Source organism: Planococcus citri, chromosome 3 (assembly GCF_950023065.1).
Source record: "Planococcus citri chromosome 3, ihPlaCitr1.1, whole genome shotgun sequence".
NCBI classification, from domain to species: Eukaryota; Metazoa; Arthropoda; class Insecta; order Hemiptera; family Pseudococcidae; genus Planococcus; species Planococcus citri.
Window position 1 is genome coordinate 41,585,882 of NC_088679.1, and position 21,697 is coordinate 41,607,578.

The 21,697-nt window shown below is 33.4% G+C and overlaps 3 protein-coding genes across 3 annotated transcripts in view; 2 read left to right on the plus strand and 1 right to left on the minus strand.

Annotated features, from left to right (window-relative positions):
* twin (CCR4-NOT transcription complex subunit 6-like twin) overlaps positions 1 to 2,600 on the plus strand; it is a 113,484-nt gene extending 110,884 nt beyond the window's left edge. The window contains exon 12 of the mRNA XM_065354323.1: positions 8 to 2,600. Within this exon, the coding sequence (XP_065210395.1) occupies positions 8 to 87 (80 nt within the window). The 3' untranslated portion in view covers positions 88 to 2,600. The remainder of the gene's footprint in view (positions 1 to 7) is intronic.
* An 880-nt stretch (positions 2,601 to 3,480) lies between these two features.
* On the plus strand, positions 3,481 to 5,355 carry Dnali1 (Putative inner dynein arm light chain, axonemal Dnali1). The gene is made up of 6 exons (XM_065357309.1): positions 3,481 to 3,699; positions 3,774 to 3,911; positions 3,986 to 4,118; positions 4,203 to 4,348; positions 4,476 to 4,673; positions 4,747 to 5,355. Exons 1-6 carry the CDS (start codon positions 3,604 to 3,606, stop codon positions 4,780 to 4,782), a joined length of 747 nt encoding a protein of 248 aa, XP_065213381.1. The 5' UTR covers positions 3,481 to 3,603; the 3' UTR covers positions 4,783 to 5,355.
* The window catches only part of scrib (scribble), a 105,511-nt gene continuing 88,682 nt past the window's right edge, over positions 4,869 to 21,697 (minus strand). The window contains exons 22-34 of the mRNA XM_065357307.1: positions 21,119 to 21,478; positions 20,186 to 20,467; positions 15,818 to 15,928; positions 15,549 to 15,728; positions 15,306 to 15,464; positions 15,113 to 15,227; positions 14,903 to 15,027; positions 14,653 to 14,778; positions 12,760 to 12,915; positions 8,569 to 11,850; positions 7,728 to 7,842; positions 7,429 to 7,485; positions 4,869 to 6,216 (exon numbers count right to left, since the gene is read on the minus strand). Of these exons, the coding sequence (XP_065213379.1) occupies positions 6,119 to 6,216; positions 7,429 to 7,485; positions 7,728 to 7,842; positions 8,569 to 11,850; positions 12,760 to 12,915; positions 14,653 to 14,778; positions 14,903 to 15,027; positions 15,113 to 15,227; positions 15,306 to 15,464; positions 15,549 to 15,728; positions 15,818 to 15,928; positions 20,186 to 20,467; positions 21,119 to 21,478 (5,166 nt within the window). The 3' untranslated portion in view covers positions 4,869 to 6,118. The remainder of the gene's footprint in view (positions 6,217 to 7,428; positions 7,486 to 7,727; positions 7,843 to 8,568; positions 11,851 to 12,759; positions 12,916 to 14,652; positions 14,779 to 14,902; positions 15,028 to 15,112; positions 15,228 to 15,305; positions 15,465 to 15,548; positions 15,729 to 15,817; positions 15,929 to 20,185; positions 20,468 to 21,118; positions 21,479 to 21,697) is intronic.

The following is a 21,697-nucleotide window of genomic DNA, read 5'->3' on the forward strand; positions in this document are numbered from 1 at the left end:
TTTTCAGATCATTTTCCTTTGTTAGTTGAATTGGAAATGTCACCTAGCGTTCCTTCGCCAATGAACGGTTTGCTGAATCGTAGATAGCGAGTAAATTAGAGCGAACATTTCCCCACAACGATTTTGATTGGTTTATCGCAACGTGTTTTATTTACCTCGTTTTGTTTTATCCTTTTTGAATTTTCAAAGAAGTAATTCAATGCTGGAGTTTTGAATACGGGTTTTTTAATACCATGTCTTAACACATTCGGTACTAACTAGATAAGTACCATGATTGTCATGAAAAAAAAATGAAGATGCAATTATTTTTCAATATTTGTTTTCAAAAAAGAGATCTATTTTAAGCGATATTTAATTGTGACTTGTAAAAGTTTGTTACCAAGATACCAGTATTAATCTTTTACAATTTTTTTTTAAATTATTTTTTTCTACACTTTTTATTATCTGCTTTTCGTTGCGGTTTTATTGATCAAAAATGATTCTTCCTAAAAGACTATAAACAAAAAAGGTAATAAAAGCTCGGATATTAATATTTCACTTTAGATCGTTCGTGTTGCTATGTTTTTTTTTTTTTTAATAATATTCCGGGAATCAAGCTATTTATTTTTTTCGTTAAGCTATTCACTTTCATTTGAAAAGAAAAATGAATACAAATAAGTTATTTATGTTCTTAAATTAGTATTTTGCATGAGGTGGTACGAAATGTGTAAATTGCGGTATGAAAATTTTCAAACGTGTTGCCTGGCAAGTTTACATTTTTTTAGTGTGTTACCAGATCTCTGTGGTTAATTATATTTTTTAACAATAATTCCTCTTGTTTATCACAGTTTCATGTGTAAATACGAATTTTTTTCCATGTCACTGCCCGTTAGATGTAAAATGATTTCAACGTTCGAAGGGAATCCTACATACATTGTTTGACGGATTAGCTTTTTGTAACGTGCATTTTTTTTGAAAAATAATTTTTGAATGCGTTTATTGATACATGACAGAAGTTTAAGCGTGTATTTAAGTGTTTTTTTTTGTGTATCAATGTGTAATATCTAGGATTTGAATTTTAGAAATTCGAAATTTTTTAAAATCGAGGATTAAAAATTTCATTTGGATTACATTTTTACAGTCATCTCAAATGTTTTGAGCTGTTTTCAACGATAATTTGGAAATCGAATTTAAAATCAATAAATTTTAATACGGGTATCTTAATTATATCGCTAATTACACGACACTCACGTGCGTCGGCCTAGCTTACACATAGAAATTAGAAATCTACTTACGGAGTGATTTTTTTTTCATCTCAGGGCTTTTCATATTGGAATGATTGTAATTAAATAGAATTTCAGCGAAATTTGAATTAATTATTGTAACTGAATGATTTTTTTCTCGATATTTTTATGTGTCCATGTAATGTATACCTTGTGATTTGCATTATTAATATTTCTCTCCCATTCTCCCTCATGTTTCTTTTGATAGAAACTGTATCACTGTTTCGATTCGGTTTTTATTTTTATTTTAAGTGTTTCGTGTGTATTTATGTTTTAATTTTAAGTCGATTTGCGATAACTAATTGTGTGTATTTTACAAGCGGTATTTTTTTTCTTCGGTTCCAAAGTACTCATCGAGACTAAAATTGTAGCAATTTCGTTGAAAAATATCGTACTAGTGAAGAACTTTGAGCTAAACACTCATTATTTTGCTCAAAAAAGTTGAGTTCTTGAAAGTATGAAAAATTCGAGGGATAAGATTACTCAATTTTTATCGAATTTTTGTTACAATATTAGTCGAATTATTTTTTAGATTTAGATCTAAATCTTTTTAAAATGTAGTTTAGTTCTACATTGTTAAAAATATTGCAGTAAATTATATGTACCTATTTATTGAATTTGAAAACAAAAGCAACTGTAATAATGGAGTAAGGTGATTTTCTTTTAAATAAGTGAACGTTTTAATGTGAGTATTTTTTATCACGTAGTAACTTTTATACAATTGGTTTTTTTCGGATCGTACAAATTGTTCAGCAATGATTGGCTCTTAGAATTATTCGATTACAGTATGATACTGTACTTCTGCCAAATTTTTGAACATGCACTATGCAGGTTTCATTATGTATTTCTCTATTTTTTATTATTATGTTTTTTTTTTTCGTTTACATTTTGTTCTCTTCCGTCACTTAATGACTTGAAGAAATTTCATCGTAATTTACTCTCTGAAATCATCGTTATTTTAATTTTTTTTTCCCCAGACTAAATTAACATTCATTCGTGGAAACTTATTAAACTTAAAGGTACTTATCGTACCCCTCTCTTTTGAGTTCTAAAACCAAAAAAAGTGATTAATAATCTTTGAACCTAGGCTCTCGATATCTCTGTTTGAGTAATCGTGTGTTTATGGTTTATACGGTCATGTTAAAAAAGTGCCAGACGCTTGATTATAAATAGTGTAGGTACATCTAAATTAAGCCATGTTTTTGCTATTGTACTTCATGAAATTTTCATTCGTATTCTTGTTATTAATTTTCAATTCATCGTTGTACTGTTTTCATAAAAATTGTGTTTGTCGTGAAATGCTATCGCGGCGTGGAATAAAATTATTTCAAAAATGTGTTCGTAGTAGTACATATTTTTTCATTTTTTTTAAATTGTAAATCTCTGTTTCAGCTCATTTATATTTTTTGTACCACTTCTTGAGAACTTTGTTTGGATTTCTTGATAAAATGATATTTAAGTTCGACTCAGGCTTGAGAGGTTCAAAAATATGTTCTCTAACGAGAAAAAAAAACAACAAATTTTTCGCTGTTCTCTCATCGCTGAAATGGGTGAAATTAGTAATAAAAATTTGTTAAAGTGTGATAGCAGCATTAACTAAGCGATTAGCGACTTGAAAGTAGTATTCAACTTTACTAAAACGGGTTGAAGACCTCAAATTAGCATAACACCTTTCTAAATTGTAATCAACATCAAAATCGTGATCGATTATTTACCCCGATGAGGCCATTAATGGCCTCAAATCAAAATAATTACTCAGAATTTATAGCATTCCTGCGGAATACGGTTTACGGTAGTTGATCCAAAATTTAACATGAATAATTATTTAAATTGAAAATATTGATTCAAAATTTCAAATAAAATGAACTACGTACATGTAATCAATTTCCTGCAAAAGTACAGTATGCAACTTCATTCGCATAAAAGTGATTTTCTGCGCTATTTTTCATTAGAATGCTGGAAAAAATGCCTGTGAAACTACAAGATCACCGATAGGCACATTCTCCAACGTAAGTTCAGAATTTAAAATCTCAACATCACAGAAAAATCAAATTTTAATCAATTTATTAAAAAAATATTTAATAATAAAGGAGATCAAATTGATATAAATGACGGGTTTTCTCAAAGGATACATACTCGATTACTCGGTATATTATTATACTTCTATAGGTACTCTGAATTGTGATCTTGAAATATCATAGCTCATTCACTTATTTCTTTCATACACTTTGTTATATCGTTGTTATGGAAACTCAACGCTGAATTGGATTAGAAATAAGGGGTACTAGTAGGATATTCGCAAAATGTACATGATCGCCCAATCAAATTGATAATTTCGAAAATGGGCGAACGAATTATACCATCGCCTAATTCACTGGTAAAGTACAGTACACCCGAAATAGTATCTGTAAAAGAGGATAAACCATCGGGAAGCAAAGTAAGAGTTGCATACAGATTATTTTTACTCGTTCGCAATTTCACACAATTCGTTGTCTCTATTCCATTTTCCAGTCATCCGGTTCGTCTCTTTTCGTATCAACGACATCAAAAACACCATTACCGGCAATCAGCAAAGAAACAGAAGACGCATTAAATTGTATTTTACCACCGAGAGAATGGGACGAAGATGGTGTTAGATGGAGACAGAAAGTACTGAACAATATCGTACTTCCAACGGATCAAATCGCAATCATAAAATGAAAACTAAATCGGATAATTTTCAGGTATCAACCGAACCGGTTACAAGAACAGATGTAATAAAATTAGGAGAACAGCTAGATTTAAGATTACAAGAACGCCAAGCTAGAGTTATCGGCGTTTGCCCTGTTCGAAGAGAGCTTTTTACGCAGTGTTTTGGTAAAATTTAAATGTTCAATAATATTTATCAACTACTCGACGAAAATTATTATCAAAATTCACCGCTACCAAAACACTATACAGATGAATTGGTCAGACAAATAACATTGAACTGCGTTGAACAAGGAATACTTTTATTAAGGGTTCGTGATGAAATGCGTATGACAATCAGAACTTATCAAGCCTTATATGAAAGTAGCATCGCATTCGGATTACGAAAAATAATTCAAGTAAGCTAGCGAATTCGGCTATTTTTGACGATTTGAAATAGAAAGAGGAGAAAGTGGGCAATTCCACAAAATAAGATGGAATAACATACCTACATAGTAAATTTAACCGTTGTTCAATTTTTCCCAGGCAGAGCAAGGTAAATGTGAAAAGGACGAATTAATTGAAAAACTAGAAACTGATAAGAAACAGCTCGAAGAAAAAATAGAACAACTGGAAGAAAAAGCTCGACAAGTCGATCGAAGAAATACTGAAATTCGTCTAGCAGAGCAAAAAAAATACGAAGATGAGATGCAATTTTTAAGAAGGACAAATCAACAACTCAAAGTACCTACCTAAGCTAAATTCACGGCGTTTGAAATATTGATAAAAATGTTAATATTTTCTTATTTTCTTTCAGTTACAATTAGAAGGCATTATAAACCCGAAGAAATAACGAGACAGGAGAATCCAATCACGAATAAATAGGTATTCCACTGAAGGAATAGAAAATCGAATTTCAAATAACAAACCGCTTAAAAATACCAATAATGAATGTGTTTATTAGAATTCGGAAAAATATATAAATAAAGAGAAAAAAAATTGCTAAATAATTTACAATACACACAAGTGCGTGTTCACAGTACAATAAACGCTTTCAAAACATATAAATACAAAATATGGTCATAAATATATATATAAAAAAAAAAAAAAACGTTCCAACGTGATGTACAAGAACAAAAACGATTTATAATTAGTAATTGACATTTTTCTATTTACACAAAAATAAAGAGAAAAAATCACGATACAACAGTGACGATAAATTCTCAACTGTAATACTCACAATTATTCAAGTTATAACAATTTGAAAAAAATACAACATAGGTATATTTTGGTTTAAATAACATTAAAGAACATGAAAAAATTAATTTAAAAAAAATTATAGGTTACAAAAATAAATAAATAAAAACAAATACAACTCATAATAAAGAGGAGAAAAAAAAGAGGCAATAAAAAAAATGATCAATTGCACTTCGTACAAAAAATAAAATAAATACAGAATATTAAAAAAAATATGGAATGCGCTCGTAGCATATTTCTCGAGTCGACATAGTATGACATCGAATAAAAATTCAAAAAGAAAAAAAAATACTTTAAAATACCACTCGTGATCGATAAAATGTATTAATATGTAAGAAAAAAATTAAATGCTAATTTCGGCGATAAATCGGTAATATAATAATATTATAATAAAATTTGCGCAAAGGTTTTTCAAAAATCAAATAAATTAGAAAAAAAATACTCGATTTTCATTTGAAAATTTCGTAAAGTCAAGCCTCACACATTGATGACCATCTTGTAAACCCAATCAACAAACCAGGCACGTTAAAAGCTACTTAGCGTACGAATTATAAATATTAACTTATCCCAACCCGTATTTTAATCATAAAAATACACACTACATTTAAACTTTAATAATACTGAAAAATTTTCCATAAAAGTTGGTCAATGTAATCGTTTCATTTTTATTCCATAACGAATAAAAAAAAAGCATCACAAAGTTATTAAACAATTTATAAACTTTTCAAAAACACAACTCGATTAACACACACGTCTTATATTCTGAAACATCATCGACTGCAAATTTAGTCAGAATACCAAACCATCAAACAATCATTCATACGTAATGATTTTCTTTTCACATCTTGACCCCAATAAAACGTGGTCAAAGAGCGATTACCCCGTAGTCCAATAGTATTTCTCCCTGACTGGAAATTCTTCCTTCGTTGTCATTATTTAAACACATCTGGCGAACAGTCGTCATCGAGATCTTCGGAATCTTGAGACAGACTCTTCAACATATCTTTCGACAGTGTCGCTATTTTACGTTCTGTAAAACACAGAAAAAAAAATAAGAATAAGAGATGTTGGGTAACAAAAATAAAAATCTAAACGCAGTAATATTTTTTAGGACATTTAGGGATAAAAATTGAGCCAAGAGATTCGAACAAAGACTATATTTCTCAGTAGATTTTCAAGAACGAAACTGATTCAGCTTTTCTAACCCAAAATCCAAATTTCTTACTATTTCACACGATGAATTTGTCAAGGGGAAAAAATTTCATTGGATTTTCAATAAAAAATGCAGAAATTTCAACCCTCTGAACCGAATGCAGACTTCATCATTATTTGCACGATTTGAATACATAAAAGCAGATGAAATAAACAAATTTTGAAATTTCAAAATATTTTTTGTTTTTAAATCTGACTTTCAATTGAATTTGACTAAAAAATAGGAAAAAATTTTAATGCATTCTCAGGCGTAAAATTCTTCAGAAAAGACGCGAAATGAGTTACCTAACCAGTTTGCCGTAAATAATTTGTGCGTATTCTGAAGAATGGTGTAACGTAAGTATAATAAGTTGCCTATTTTATTCGCCGTAAATACATACGTAGTACATACTTACGTATCTTGTCTCAACAGAAGAAAGGATTGGATTTTACATTTATATACAATTCGAAATCCCTCTCTTCCACTTTCTTACTCACAAAATTTTTTTTTCGCCTTAGATTCAATTTTGGTTTTAACGAATAAAATAATGAAACGAAGGGGATATTATTTCTCCTAAACTTATGAGTGGAGTGATTTTTCTTTTTAATTAAAAAAACTGATGGGTAAGGCGTTGAAAATTCACCTCCATGCAGAAACTCGAATTAAGAGAATTTTTTGAAAATTCTTTGCTTGCTTTTTATTACGTTTAAGAAGTGGCGAGGAGCGCATGAAATATGTTTTCAGAATTTTTGTCAAGATCTTGGGAACAAATGAAAATGTCTGCTAAAGTGGTGAATTATCCTACCAAACTCATTTTTTTTCCTTTTTCAGTTTCCCCAACTTCAGTCAACAAACATATACAATGTATACCCGAACCGAAAAATGTTCAAGGGTTCTCAAAATAAAAATAAGGAGCACTTGATGATGAAGATGAACGCAATGTGAAATTAAAAATTGGAAAAATAATAAAAATTCATCAAAAGCACAATCAAGATACAGAAATGCTCATCTACAAAAAAATGTAAAAAAAATGATCACTCATGAACTCACCTTCTTCTTGTTTTAATTTTTCGATTTCATCTCGACTCAAAAAAGTAAATACTCTTTCTAAATAAAAACAAAACAAAACAAAAAACAAATGAAAACAAAGCGTAATTATGAATACGTTTGAGGTTTGCACTACGTGCCGCATCGATTTTAAAAAATAAAATAAAAAAAAACAAAGCAAAAATTAAAAAAATGAATAAAAAAAATCAGTAACAATGTGCTCAGAAAACAAAAATGTGTAAGCATGAAACAAAAAAATTAAATGAAATAAATAAAAAGATAAAATCATGATAACAAAATACCTGGTTTAGGAGAAGATTCGCAATGTTCTTTCATCGCTTTTTCGAATAACTTTTTTTTATCACTGACCGACGATTTGGCTGCACCGTTCATTTCAGTATTATTAACAGGAGCCACCTTTTACGATAAAAGTAATTCGATTAGAGCACATAGCAGCCACTCTAGTTAATATTGTTAATGTAATTCAACATGTAGCCCGAAGAAAAAACGTAAAGAATGAAAGAAGAATGAAGAAATTTTTTGTTTAACAAGTTTAGTGGGTAATAGGTATGTAAATATGTATACTATGTATTCAGAATTAGTATGTACACGTGAATATTTCATTAAGATACATTGTAAAAATTGCTAAAAGCCAAAAACAAAAATAGAAAGAAACAAGAAAAAGTCCTCAGAACCAAAATAGATCAAATAATAAGCTCGGATACGAATTTTTTCAAATAGAAATATTTACATTTTTCAAACAATACATTTTAAGGCAATAGCAATTGCGAGTGAATTCGACCTTCGTTTGACCCCCAAGCTACAGTGTTTTTGGCTTCCATCGTTTTTGTCTCATGATTTCTCTCATTATATACAAAGTACATTCAAGGTGAAACACCATCGATAGATTTTCAACTTTCGAAACAGAAGCTCGTAGAAAAAAAGGTCGAAAAACGCCAAAAATCTGACTACCTAAACCAAAATCTCTCAGAACTGACTCCTCACATCCCCCCTCCTCCCCCAGTCTACTTCAAAAGTAACGAAAATGAACAAAAATGAAAAACAAAACGAAAGAAAAAATTAAAAACAAAAGGTAAAATAAAAAGCACGCGTTATTATACAGTTATGGTTACATGCACCAACCTCTTCTTTAGGCATCCACGCATTCGGCACATTATGGTTAACAGGATCAACAAACGAATCAACGCAATCGTTAGAATTGTTGATAACTTCTAACAAAGGTCTAGTATTTTGGAAAACTTCTAACCAACTGGGTGTTCCAGGAGGTGAATTAGGATAGGTGGAGAAATTAACGGGCGGAGGAGGAGGTGAGGTATCGCTACACATATCTGCGGGTTTAACGCCGTTATAGTAATACTCGGTGGCACCACCAGCGGCGGCGGCTTCTTTATCATTAACGTAATACGGTACAGCGACGTATTTACCGGACGGAGGAGCCGATGTGATCGCAGGAGCAGGGGCGAATCCTCCGACTGGTAAATACGACCAAGTTGTAGGCGGTGGGCACATGGCCGGAGTCATGTAGTGAAGTCCGGCCGGCACGGGGTAGAATGCGTACGGGTTGGGCGAATGAGCGATATAATGTTGCTGCGGAGGCGACGCTTTCACCATACCAGCTTGAATGTGGTGAGGTAGATGAGTCGATGGTCTGGCATTATCTCGAATATTGGCCAAGTCGGGAGATGGACTGGGAGAAGACGAGTTGGACGATACGTGCGTTACGTACGGATACGAAACCGTCGGAGCTTGGGTGACAGCTGTTTGTAATACGGCACGTTGAGGTACAGCTTCCGGATTCAGCTTGAATACGCTGGTTTTAACGCTAATCGGTGGCGAACACGATCTCGGTTGAGTTTCCGGCGAGTTAGGTCCGGTACTCAGCGATGACTGATGACTAGAATTCAACGGTGAAGGTAACGTTTCACTCGAAGAGTAATACTCGCCAGATTTACTCGAGTCTTCATCCAGCGACACGTTTTTTTTTAGGATCGATTTCTTCGCCAACGAACGAGGCGTAGTTTCCGGCGAATTATTCGGCGTCGAAGTGCTGACCGGGTAAGACGACGTGTTTTCGTGACCATAGCTCGTTCGAATTATACTTTCTTGCGAGCTTTTCATCGGGTACGACTTTTTCGGCGCACTTTCGGCGGAATTTCGCGATTTCATCGACGATTCGGTCGTTTTTTCCTTCAGTATTTCTTTACTACTGCTACGTGTTTCGAGATTTCGCGAATGCGAATACGACGACGTTTCAGAATACGTACGTTGACCGGATTTATCATCGGTCGTCGAATTTTCGAATCTAGATTCGGTGCTGTTTTCATCGTTCAAGATGTTCTCTCGCGATCCATGAGGCGTTGAATTTCTACTAGGTATTTTTTCCTTTGTAACTTCGCTGCCTTTGACGCGCGATTTGACCCCTTTCGCATCTACGATCACTTTTTCGTACTCGTTTTTCGATATTACAATCGGTTCGTTCGAATCTTCGTAAACGTAACGGACTTCCGACAGCTTGGATTCCATTTCTGTTCCATTTTTCGTCTCTTTGCTAACCTCGTCCGATTCTTTAACCGTTTGATCGACTTCGTTGCTCGAAACCTGGCGAATATTCTCCACCTTGCTCGTATACTCTTCGCTAACTTGACTACTATCATCGGTGAAGAATCCTTTCGTCAATAAATCGTAAACTTGGTCGATTCTTTTGGCTTTTTCGGCATCGTCCAGCGAGTTGTATTCGTCTAGTATTTTCTTAGCAGAAATATACTTTTGCGCGGCATTACGAACAATACCCGATTTACGAACCGTTTCGGTGATTTCCTTCTTGTTTCGACATCCTTCGACGTTCTCGTCCGTCGACTTCTCCATCGACGAAGAATCGCCTACAGATGTTTTCGGTGTCGTCGAAGATGAGAAAATACGATGGGCTTCGTCGCTGCTCAGCTTCTCCGTCGAAAATGTACGATTTTTCAGTATTTGATTCTTGATTTCGGATATTTCGTCGTATTTACGAACGGTTTTGATGCTCGTGTTGATATTCAAGTCTTGAGAATAGTCGTGTTTATCTCGTTGATCGGATTTTTCGTAATGTTTACTCGAATACTGAGTACGCATCTTGCATCTGCCACCATCTTCGGTGATTTCTTCGCGACTGACTTCTTCGCAATGCTCGCAGTTATCTTGAGCTTCGGTATTCGCGTTCGTTTTGGTGTTTTTGGTAACAGGTGTTTCTTTGGTAGGACTTTTTGGTAACTGGAAGGTCTTTGGTTTAGTATCTGGCACTCTGGTAGGACTTCTTGGTAACTGGGACGTCGTTGGTTTAGTATCCGGCGTTCTGGCCGGACTTCTTGGTAACTGGGTAGTAATTGGCTTGATATCAGGCGTTTTTGGTAACTGGAAAGTAGTCGATTTCGATGGCTCCCCATCGAACTTTTCTTTGGTAACTTGATTGGTTTGCGATAACGATACCGGTATTTCGTGTACGTCAGCGTTCACTCTGTGTTCAACGAAAACTGAATCGTCGTCCGAATCGAGCATCACTGTCTCTCGAGATCTAGGTTTATTAAGATTATTATTACGATCGCAATCGATATCAGTTTCAGAAAATCCTGAATCTTTCTGACTCTGATACATTTTCACTGTAACAGGTTTCGTCATCGGAGAGTATCTACTCGTATCGGTATTCAATTCACTGGTACGAGTTACGTCACGATTCTCGTACTCGTGTTCGGTGTAATACTTATCCTTGATATCGTACGTCTTCAACGTCGTTGATGTTCCTCGACTAATATCAGTCTGAGATCCCGAACTGCAATAAGATTTCGTACTCTTTTCGGACATCGTATCACCTTGCAAAAGGAACGTATAATCAACCGGAATATTCGACGACGTGCTCCTGTCACTGAGTTTAGCTTTGGTTTGACCTTCGTTATCGAAAACCTTCGATATATTCTGCGCGGTTAATTCTTTAATCAGTTTCTTATCTCGTTTCTTCGGTTTAGGAGAATCTACGATTTTCTTCCTGCGAACAACTTCCTCTTCACTTTTCACATCTGGCTCAATCTGGAACCGAACACTTTTACTCTTTGGTAAAGTACCACTGCTGGTACTTCCTGCGCTTTCTACACTGGTATTCCTGCTTTTAGCAGGCAAAGTGTTATAGTTCGGTTTTCCGGCGTCACTTACAACGAACCCGTTTGCTTTTCTATCGTGTTTGATTATAGAACATGGAAAGGTGGGCGATTTAGGTGAACCACCTGCGTTCTCCTCGCTACTACAAGAGTATTTGGATATGTGGACGGAATCGGTTTTAGGAACGAAAGGAGGTTGGTGGGAAACACGCGTGGATTTGTAATCAGATCCGTGCGATTCGTGAGACGCATTTGTCGTTCTTAAAACAGAATCGTTCTAAAAAATTCGCATATTCAAGCATGCAAAACAAACAAATGAAATTATAAAACATGCAGTTATGTACGTAAACTATGTATTAACTCTAACTTACCTCGTTTATTGAAAAATTTAGCGGGTTAGTTAGGGTTAGAATAATTATAGCTACGTCCTTTTAGTATGATCATAATTTTTGATACTTGAAAAACAAAAGAAATTAAAAAAAAAAAACGTAGAAAGGCAGGCAAATGCGTATCACTGAATTGCCAACGTTTTGTAGAGACGCATGAATACGAATACTACAAATCGTGCACGTGTTTTTACAACGGGGAAACAGTTTTCATCACCTGTTAAATCACATCTACCATCACCACAACCTCCACCATGTTTTCACAACTCTACTACTCGTTCGATAGCTCGTCAACCATATTTAAACTATCACCTACTCGATTAAAGACAGAAAGAAAGAAGGAATGAAATAAAGAAAGAAAAAATACCAAGTAACAAAAACCATGAACATACTAAAAAGACAAGCTATTGCATCGATGATGACAAAATTACTTTACATTACCAAAATATGTAATTGAAAATCAACCTCGAAGTGAATTTGCAAATCAAATAATACGGAGGTATAAAAATATAAAATTCCAAAATTGATTTCTCACAGCGGAAGCGATTTTTTCAACCTATACTTACATACTACAAAGCCAAAAAAAAGAGGAAAGTTTTGGGAAGGGAACCAAACTCCGTACTCGAAAGGCTATAATACATTATCCGAAAGAAAAATAATTTTACAGGAAAAAAATTGGCATATTTTTCAAAGCAAACCAAAAAATGAAAAATTTTATGGTACAAAAAAAACAGATAACTCAAGAAAATTACATGCACGATTGGCAGCATATTAACAATACGTTGTATATAATGACTCACGTTTTCACTTTGAGGTTCCAGTGTATGCTTGCTCATCACAATCGTGGTGGTTTTTAAATTATCTCCAGATTTAGGACCACCTGGTGATTTGGGCTTGGTTACGTTGTCAATATCGCCTGTCGCTAATAATTCAGCTGCACGAACCACGTCCAAAACCTGTGACAAGGTAACAAGTACATAGAATAAATTTGGTTATGATGTTATTATGTATTTTAAAAAAATAGGAAAATGAGGGGTCTAGATTTTTGTGAAAAATCGAACTAAAAATGAAGCCATGCTCTTTGATTTCGTTCAACATATTTTAGAAGATCCCCTCAAAACGACTATTAGTTTTTTCAAGCTTTTTTCCATTTTTAGAAATTGTAATGTTTCATGTTGTGAGAAAAATTTGTTGGTTTAAAAATTAACTTCACAAACATTTACTGAAATACTACTCGTAAAATCAGATTTTCAATTGAATTTGACTGAAAGATTGAAAAAAATAATTTCAATCCATCCGTCCAAATCAAATCCTTTATTGAAAAAAAAAAACCAACTTGGAGGCTAAGGCGAGCTACTTAGCTACAAAAAGTGTGTGTAGTTTTCAAGCATAAAGTTTCAAGATATGCTGTTTCTTTTTTCAATCAACCTGTGAAACTAGAATATATTTTTTTCAAATTCTCAAAAAAACTCAATTTTTGAAAAAATTTTAAAACATTAAAAAAAGTGAATGCACGTTATGCAATTCTGAGGAAAAAAATATACAATTGAAAATAATATCGGGAATTTGGAACCATTTTACAATTTTTTTTCCAAAATTTAAAATATGTAATATTAAAAAAATTCATATCATGAATTTTAAAAAAAAGTTCTTATAATTTAAATTAATCTATTTAAAAAAATGAATTTGAAAAATTCATTAAAATTAAAATTTACAAAAATTTCATAGGTTAAAAAATTTGTCAAAACTGTCAAAAAATTCAATTTCGGATAAATTGAAAAAAAATCGCTCAATAGAGCTCTGGAAATTTGAATTTTATATTTTTCATATTCATTTTACGCACAAAAAAATTCACACTTGTAGTCAGGTAAGTTCACCAAAAAAGAAATGGTGTAGAATAAATTGCCTACCTAATTTGCCGTAAATACGTATTGTCGCAACAGAAAACGAACACCCTTCCTCTCACCACCCTTTACAAGAAATCGAATACCCACTAATTTTTCAGATACGACTCTCAATGCTCCTCTAACCCCCCCCCCCTCCTAAAAAAAATAGATGAAAGGTTTGAAAAATTATGAAAATGAGGTGTGACAGCCTGACATTTTTTGCAAGTCTGATTGAACATCATTCGGAGTGTGTTAGGACTGCTGAACCTTTTTAATTCGGCCATACCTTTAGAATTTAGATACACGACGTGTCCAAATGAAATGGACGTGATGAAAAAAAAATATTCTTTTAATTCAAATAAAAAATTGAATTTTACTTTTTTGAAAATGATGATTTTCAATGAAGCTGATTCATCAATTTCGTATAGTTCTATAACAAAAATCATGTTTCCAAGCTGGGATTTTTTTAAATTTGTATAATCAAGCTAATTTTATTAGGACATTTTGTAATTACGTAGGCTTACTCTCAATTTAAAAAGAAACCAATCAATTCTCAACATATTAAAGGGAGAAGCGGTAAGGAGGTAACACTTATTTAAAACTGTAAGCTTTAATCGTGTTTCTGGTAAAAAAGTGGGAAGGGGTAAATAATGCTCAGTAAAACCAACATAGTACTGTTGATTTTTCAACTCTTTGTCCAAAAAATAATACCACGAAAATTTTCAATTGAACAATACAACTACCAACATTACGATTGGTTAGCTTGGCTACTTTGATTACATTCAGAAAAAAATTGTGTTATCGTACTTTTTCCTTGGTGGATTTTTCTCGAATTTCGTCAATTTCTAAATTCTCTTCGTAAGGTTCCACATTTTCTTTAGATTCTTTCTCTTCGTTTTCCCATTCGACGAGTTCTTGTTGTATTTCTTGTTCCTGAATCAAAATAACATCGAAACACACAGTTATTATCAAATAAGAATGTACAAATACAACCTAACGCAGTAAATCCGACGAAAAAAATCAGTAGAAAAACAACGTTAAAATCAGCAAAATTTACTTTTCTTATCGTCTCCGTGTCGTCATCTTCTTTATCTAAACTAGAAACACTCTGAGAAACAGATTTATTTTCTCTAGTTAATTTTCCTTCGGTGATGAGTCTTTCAACTTCGCTACGATCGTATCCTAAAATACGAGCAAACAAATTAGTTAACATTTTTCGAATTGAATCATTACAATATATTATCTGACACAATCTTACTCCACTTACCCTTACAAACGCATAATTTAATCTGTTGTCCGGTATTACGCAAAGCGTTCACAGCTTCTTGATGAGTAGCTCCGAGTAAAGAGGTACCATTTACTTCAATAATTCGCATACCAACCTTGACGAGGGAAAAATTTCGATTAAAATTTCACGCAGAAAAAAAAAGATGAAAATAATCTTCGACTCATCTCCTTACTTTTAATCGTGCATCTCGTTTAGCGGCACCGCCGGAATTGATTTTCGAAATGAAAACTCCCTCGTCGTATTTATTAAGAGGATTACCTCTGTGTCCTCGAAGGCCGCCTTTAATATGCATACCGAGTTTTTCGCCCGGTTCTCTAACGATCGTCAATTCCTACCACAAAAAAATAGGTTCTCGTTGAATCTCAGTCGATAGATACAAACACATTCGCAGGATAAGTTAAAAAAAAATACGTACTTGGAATCCTTCGGGTAAAGGATCGTGTTGTATTTTTAGGCAAATTTCATCGGATCGTTTCAATAAAGCCATAACAGCTTCTTCGTGAGAATAATTAGTAATATCTTCTCCGTTAACGCTTAAAATTCTATCACCTATGCGTAGTTTGCCGGATTGAGCAGCAATGCCAGTAGGTACGATCTATTCAATCGCAGAAAATTACACAAATAATAATTTACACAGGTAAAATATTGTAACCGTAGGTGAAAAATAACCCGGATAAATCTTACGTGAGAAATGAATATGCCCGGATTATCGATACCGAATGGAATGCACGAGTGATCTGTACCTCCAATGATACTAAATCCAAGAGATCCTCCAGCTTTTACTAAAACAACATCCTAACGACAAAATATCGTAAAATTTAGAATCACCGGTCAGTAATATATACAAGTAGACATCAATTAGGTACATTTTTTTTTTAGATAGACCAACGCCGCGTACAGTATTTGTGTGTTCATAGTGCATATCTACTTCATGCTATATATACACTTTTTGGTTTGTTTGGTTCTTTTATTTTACTCTTCTTTTTCTAAGGGACTCGTATTAGTGTATTACACGATAATACTTCGCCTACGTTTACTCTCGACGATACGAAACAACGTGTAGGAAATTGAGAGAAAAAAAATCAATTATAAGCATACCTCGTATTAGGTAAATAAAAAAAAAAAGTAAGGTAACATTGACACGCAGACATATCATTAGCAAAAAAAAAATCAACAACGACATTTATAAACCTATCACAAATAAATTGTACATTTAAAAGCCCAAAATATAAACTAATGCACCAATCACTAATACAGAAAAAAACGGATTATCTATTTTCAATACATACCTGCTATTTGTTATGACCATTCAACGTTCGCACAGTTATAAGCAAATAGCAAAGGTATCTAATCTATGTCACTTTTCTTCTGACCAATTATAGCATATACGTTGGAATAATTTACCCTTAAAATCTCACTTCGTTTCATAAAATTCCCAAAAACATCCGTGCAAAATTTTAAATAGATTTCGAAGCGACTGATTTCGGGTAAGTTATTCCATACGTTGGCGAAATATTACAACATCTACTCAGTCAGCATAGGTAATAAAGATGCTTCTGTTATCTATTTGTATTTTCATTAGGCAGATATTGTCTCATCATAAAGATACCACAGAATCGTGGTAAAGGACAAACGATGTTGTATAAAAAATAAAACTACCTACCTAAATGAAAAGAAAGCTTACGATAACAGTGTGTGCAACTAATACTACAGCTGGGTATTTATGAAGCGTCAAAATAAGTAGACAGAAACGTAAAATTAAGAAGATAGGTAAATAAATAAGTATCAAGTACCAAATTGGGTGCCCAATAATATCGAGTAATCCTTGCAAAGAATTTTTGCATCGAAACATTTTAGGAGTCTGGGTCACATGCTCACACCGAATGCAAATATTTCACGCAAGGGATACTCGATATTCTTTGAGGATTATGTGCTACGAGATACCAACGCTTACTTGTCACGATAAACCATTATTTACAAACATTATTATTCATAAGCGATAAAATGATATTTCATCTCATGCCTAAAATACAAAAATACGTGACGGGGAATGATGAAAAAGTACTAGGAACTGAAGTACAAATATTTCAACGAAAAATCAAAAAATGAAATTCTTCAAAAAAGAGATGTACGAGTAGGCACGAAATTTAAATATTTCATACATATCAAATTTTCAAAGTATAATTTTACTACATATTTCACGATAAATTTTGATGAAGTTTCTCGTCTATTTCGGGTTAGATTCCTTCGAAAGTGGAGAGAATAATTTGAGCTACCAAAATTTTGTTCTCTCGCTTTTTTTTTGAATAGATAAGAGCATCATTCTACTGTTTTAATAAATTCATATTGGTCCATTCTTTTTTCCTGTCACAAAAAAAATAGGAAATCATTAGATTTTCCAAATACCTATCAACTCATAAACAAAATAGCGGGAGAGGGGTTGTCAAATATTTTCAAATGCAATTAGCGGAGTATTTCATCACATAATCCATATCCATGTCAAAACTTTGGTCGTGGTTCTTATTTTGTGAGTTCCAATTTTGAATTGTTTCATTTCAACAAGTTTTTTGACAAAAAAATCAAAATAGGTACCTAACAACTTCAGCTACAAATAATTGGAGGGATCAGGATGCTAAGACGAACAGGTTTTTTTTTTTTTGGATGACTATATGAGACTCGAGTAAATGCCCTGGAAGTGAAAATTCTAAAAATACGTATTTCAGTGAAACATTATGGAGACGTACTGACTTCGACCCAAAAACCAAAAAAATGGGTACATAAAAAAAGAATCTTGAAGAATAATTTCGATTTTATGGAAGCCATTAACTTCGAAAAACATCACAAAACCAGAAAATTCTTCAAAAAAAAAGTTTCGACATAAAATTTTGATTTTTTGTTGGATTTGACCAATTTTGATACGTCGCATGTCGCAGGACATTTTTTCCAAAAAACCCAAGGATTAATAAAAATTCTCCAAAAAGCTCAAAAAAAGTTCTAATAGAAAATTTTGATTTTCTGTCGAAATTTCAACCCATTTTATAATAGGTCCTATGAAACCTTTTCATAAAATCTCGAAAATCATGATTGATCCAATATTGGGCTCAACATTTTTTTTAAATGCTCAAAAAACATTTTCGTCAGCATATTGAAATTTTTTTCAAAATTTTAACCTATTTCGATAGGTCACAGGATACGTTTTCAGGGATCCCCAAGATCATGACCCAATTTTTGGCTATAAATTTTTCAAAAATGCTCAAAACACCCATTTTGATAGGTCGCATGACACTTATTCAGGGATCCCAAAAATCATGAATTCGTGAATCAATTTTGAGCTCAAAATTCTTCAAAAATGTTCAAAAAAACCTTTTCGTTGAAGTATTCAGATTTCTCGTAAGACTTCAACATTATTTTGATAGTTCGCAAATGCCACTTCCTCTCCTTCCTCATTGTGCAACCGCATACTTTCTGACATTTTAGACCAATAATATCTACTCGTATAAAAAAAACAAATGAATTTTTAAAACCACAAAAATTCCAGCCAAATTTGATTTTTAGGGCACTTTTTGTCAGTTACATTGTACACTATCTCATTACGTCATTACTTATCAAAACTCAACAAATTCTACCAATTTTTTTTTATTTTCCAAAAAAAGTCAGCCTCGACAAATCAATTTCAGAACTTCAACAACAAAAATTTTGATTAAAATCTTACTTTTTCTCAAAAAAAAAAGAAGCTAAATACGTATTCGATCAATTTTGAATTCGATAAAAATTATTTAAAAATGAATCAAAATTGAATTTAACTTATGGTATCGTATCAATTTTGAACCTAATAAGTAGATCGACAATTATCTTACATCATTTTAAAAAAAAGAAAAAAAAATTTATGAACAGAAGCGAGCTAAAAAAATATATACTATACTACAAAGTGAAAGGTTTCATCAAGTCCTTGACCTATCAACTTTCAGAGAGAAGAATATTTCAAGGATTTGAACTTCGTAGTAAGTATGTTAAGTATATTGTTGACAGTGATCTTCCCACATTTCAAACGGTTTATGCGAAATACTATCGTGGCAATAAATGAAAAATACTAAATTAAAAAACGCCACTCCATGGACAAACAGAATTTTTAAACGCGATTTGAACAAGTTCGAGATTTTTTTTTGAAATTTCAGGAAGAAAATCTACTTTTTCTATAGTTGGAAAAAGATCAGTAGGTATGAAGAAAAAAGGCAAAAATATGAAGAAATTCATGCAACTACAAAAATGTAGTCCGAATTTTAGTAGGCACCTATGCTGGGAATTTCAAGTGAGCATGCAAAGAAACAGAAAAACGGAAATTTCAGCGATTCTCAAAGTATTTTCTCGCCATTCAAGTCGACAAATTAAAGACGCACATATTTTGAAAAAATTCTGTACAAATTTCCCTCAAATCGAACTTGCCAAGATAGACGCCATAGACATTAGACAGCATCGTAATTAAAAATTACGACATGTTAAAAAAGTAAGCAAAATATATCACAGTCATGCTCAAGAAATATGCGCCTTTACGCCAATAAAAAATTAGTGATTGGTGTATAGTTATAGTTAAAATAGGAATGTGCGCATAAACATTACCATCTATGTGAAAAATTCAACAACAGTAACAGTCATTGAAGATAAATTTTGCCTCGACATTATGCTAATCGTCGTCATCTATAGTAACTCGATAATTTACAAAAACAATTTCGTTAGTATCGAATTTATTCTGGTTTCATTTCAAGTTCCAACGAAGTACGTCGCGTCGTCGCGAAACAAAAAAAAATCCAAATAAAAACCAGAATAAATTTCATTAGTAAACAAACGTGTACGTACATTGGGTTAGTAGTCTACACTCTGCACACAAAATGCGATTAGAAAACCTCGTTAAAATCACACATCACACACACCACACACACACGTACACCTTTTCCCTTCATTTTCCTCACATACTCGTATTAGAAACAAAAAAAAAAATCATTTCAAACACAACACACGAAGCTATATATAAAGCAAAGGTTTAAAATAGCTTACCTCAATGATCACAGGTTGCGATAATTTGTTGTCGGTAATTCTGGTCACAACGGTCTCAGTGAAAGTACTCTTTGTAATCGTTTCGGTGACTCTTCCTAAGCCAGTCGGTGCTTCTGGCAATACAATGCCATTCAATACTTTTTTCTCTGGTTTTTTAATGGTTAACGAAACGATTTTGGTGGAATCGCTTTTATCGCTGGTATCCGATTCGGTGCCATTTTGAAGAAAATGAGGCGGTATCATTGCCTGAAAATCTTCGTTGGTGATCGGTTTGGAGAACCCCTATGAGTCGAGTGAATCGTTTCAAAAGGAAATAAGCGCATGCCGATAGTAAATTTATGCTTATTTGCTCGAGTTTTTTCTATTTCAATAATATTACTCGTATATAACTTGTGCATTAGTTTAAATGTCAATGTTTGCGTGTCAACGTATTAAAACTTCATTGGTAAGAAAAATATATACAACTAAGCTAATAAAAAAAAAAAGAAAAAAAAATGGGAAAAAAAGAATTTAGACGATACCCGGAAACGCACCGCGAAAAAAAACACAGCTTCTTAAAAGGAAGCGCAACTATAAAGCGTTCGGAGGATTTGAAAATAAAAAACACTCCTCGTAAATCGCAACTATAAATGTGCGAATGATAAAAAAGAAATCACAAAAAAATGACGTTAGAAAGCTAGCCACTTGCGAGTTCCCTTTTTTATGTACACACCTTTAGATCAAGTTGCGAAGTATCATGAGTTAAGTAAGGCTGTAAAATGCGTCCAAAAAATTTTACAATAATGGAATTGGTTAGAGTAATCGTTTTCGAGTATCTATGCACAATAATGTAGCTAATTAAGCCCACGTTCGCGTAATGGTACGAACCAGACACAAGGGTTGATGGATAAGCCGCAGATATCTATACAGATTACAACTATCGAATTAACGTACCTGAGTTTCAGACTCGCTGATCGAATTCGAAGCCGATGGATTCGACGACGTCGATGGTGTGAATCTTCTTGGAGCTGGTTTCGGCGGAGACATCGAACCGGAATTTACAGAGGATGGAGACGTCCTAGCGCCAGTGTAATTCGGCCTATTAGCCATGTAGCTGTTGGCACTGTACAGACCGGTGTACGGTTTAGGAACGCCGAAAACTTTGGGAGATTTTTCCGGTCCTGGGCTCGGAGTGGCGCTGTTGCGAGGATACGCTACTTCTCTTTCGGCTGCGATTCGTACGAATCTTTCTAAACCAGTTAGAATCGATACAGCCACATCGTGCGTCGCACCGGTCATATCTACGCCGTTTATCTGCGGAGATTGAATGAAAAATACGATTAATGGATGGAAAATGCGTATGCGTAGGGTTTTTGGAATTCAATCGTGAAAGATCCGTGATCTAAATACTACACAAAGAAAGCTTATACACGGATCGTGACCCCCCCCCCCTCGGCCCCTCCCAAAAAAAGTATTTAATGATTTTTAAAAAAATTAAGTGAGTAACTCGAATATTATATTAGATGATTACTG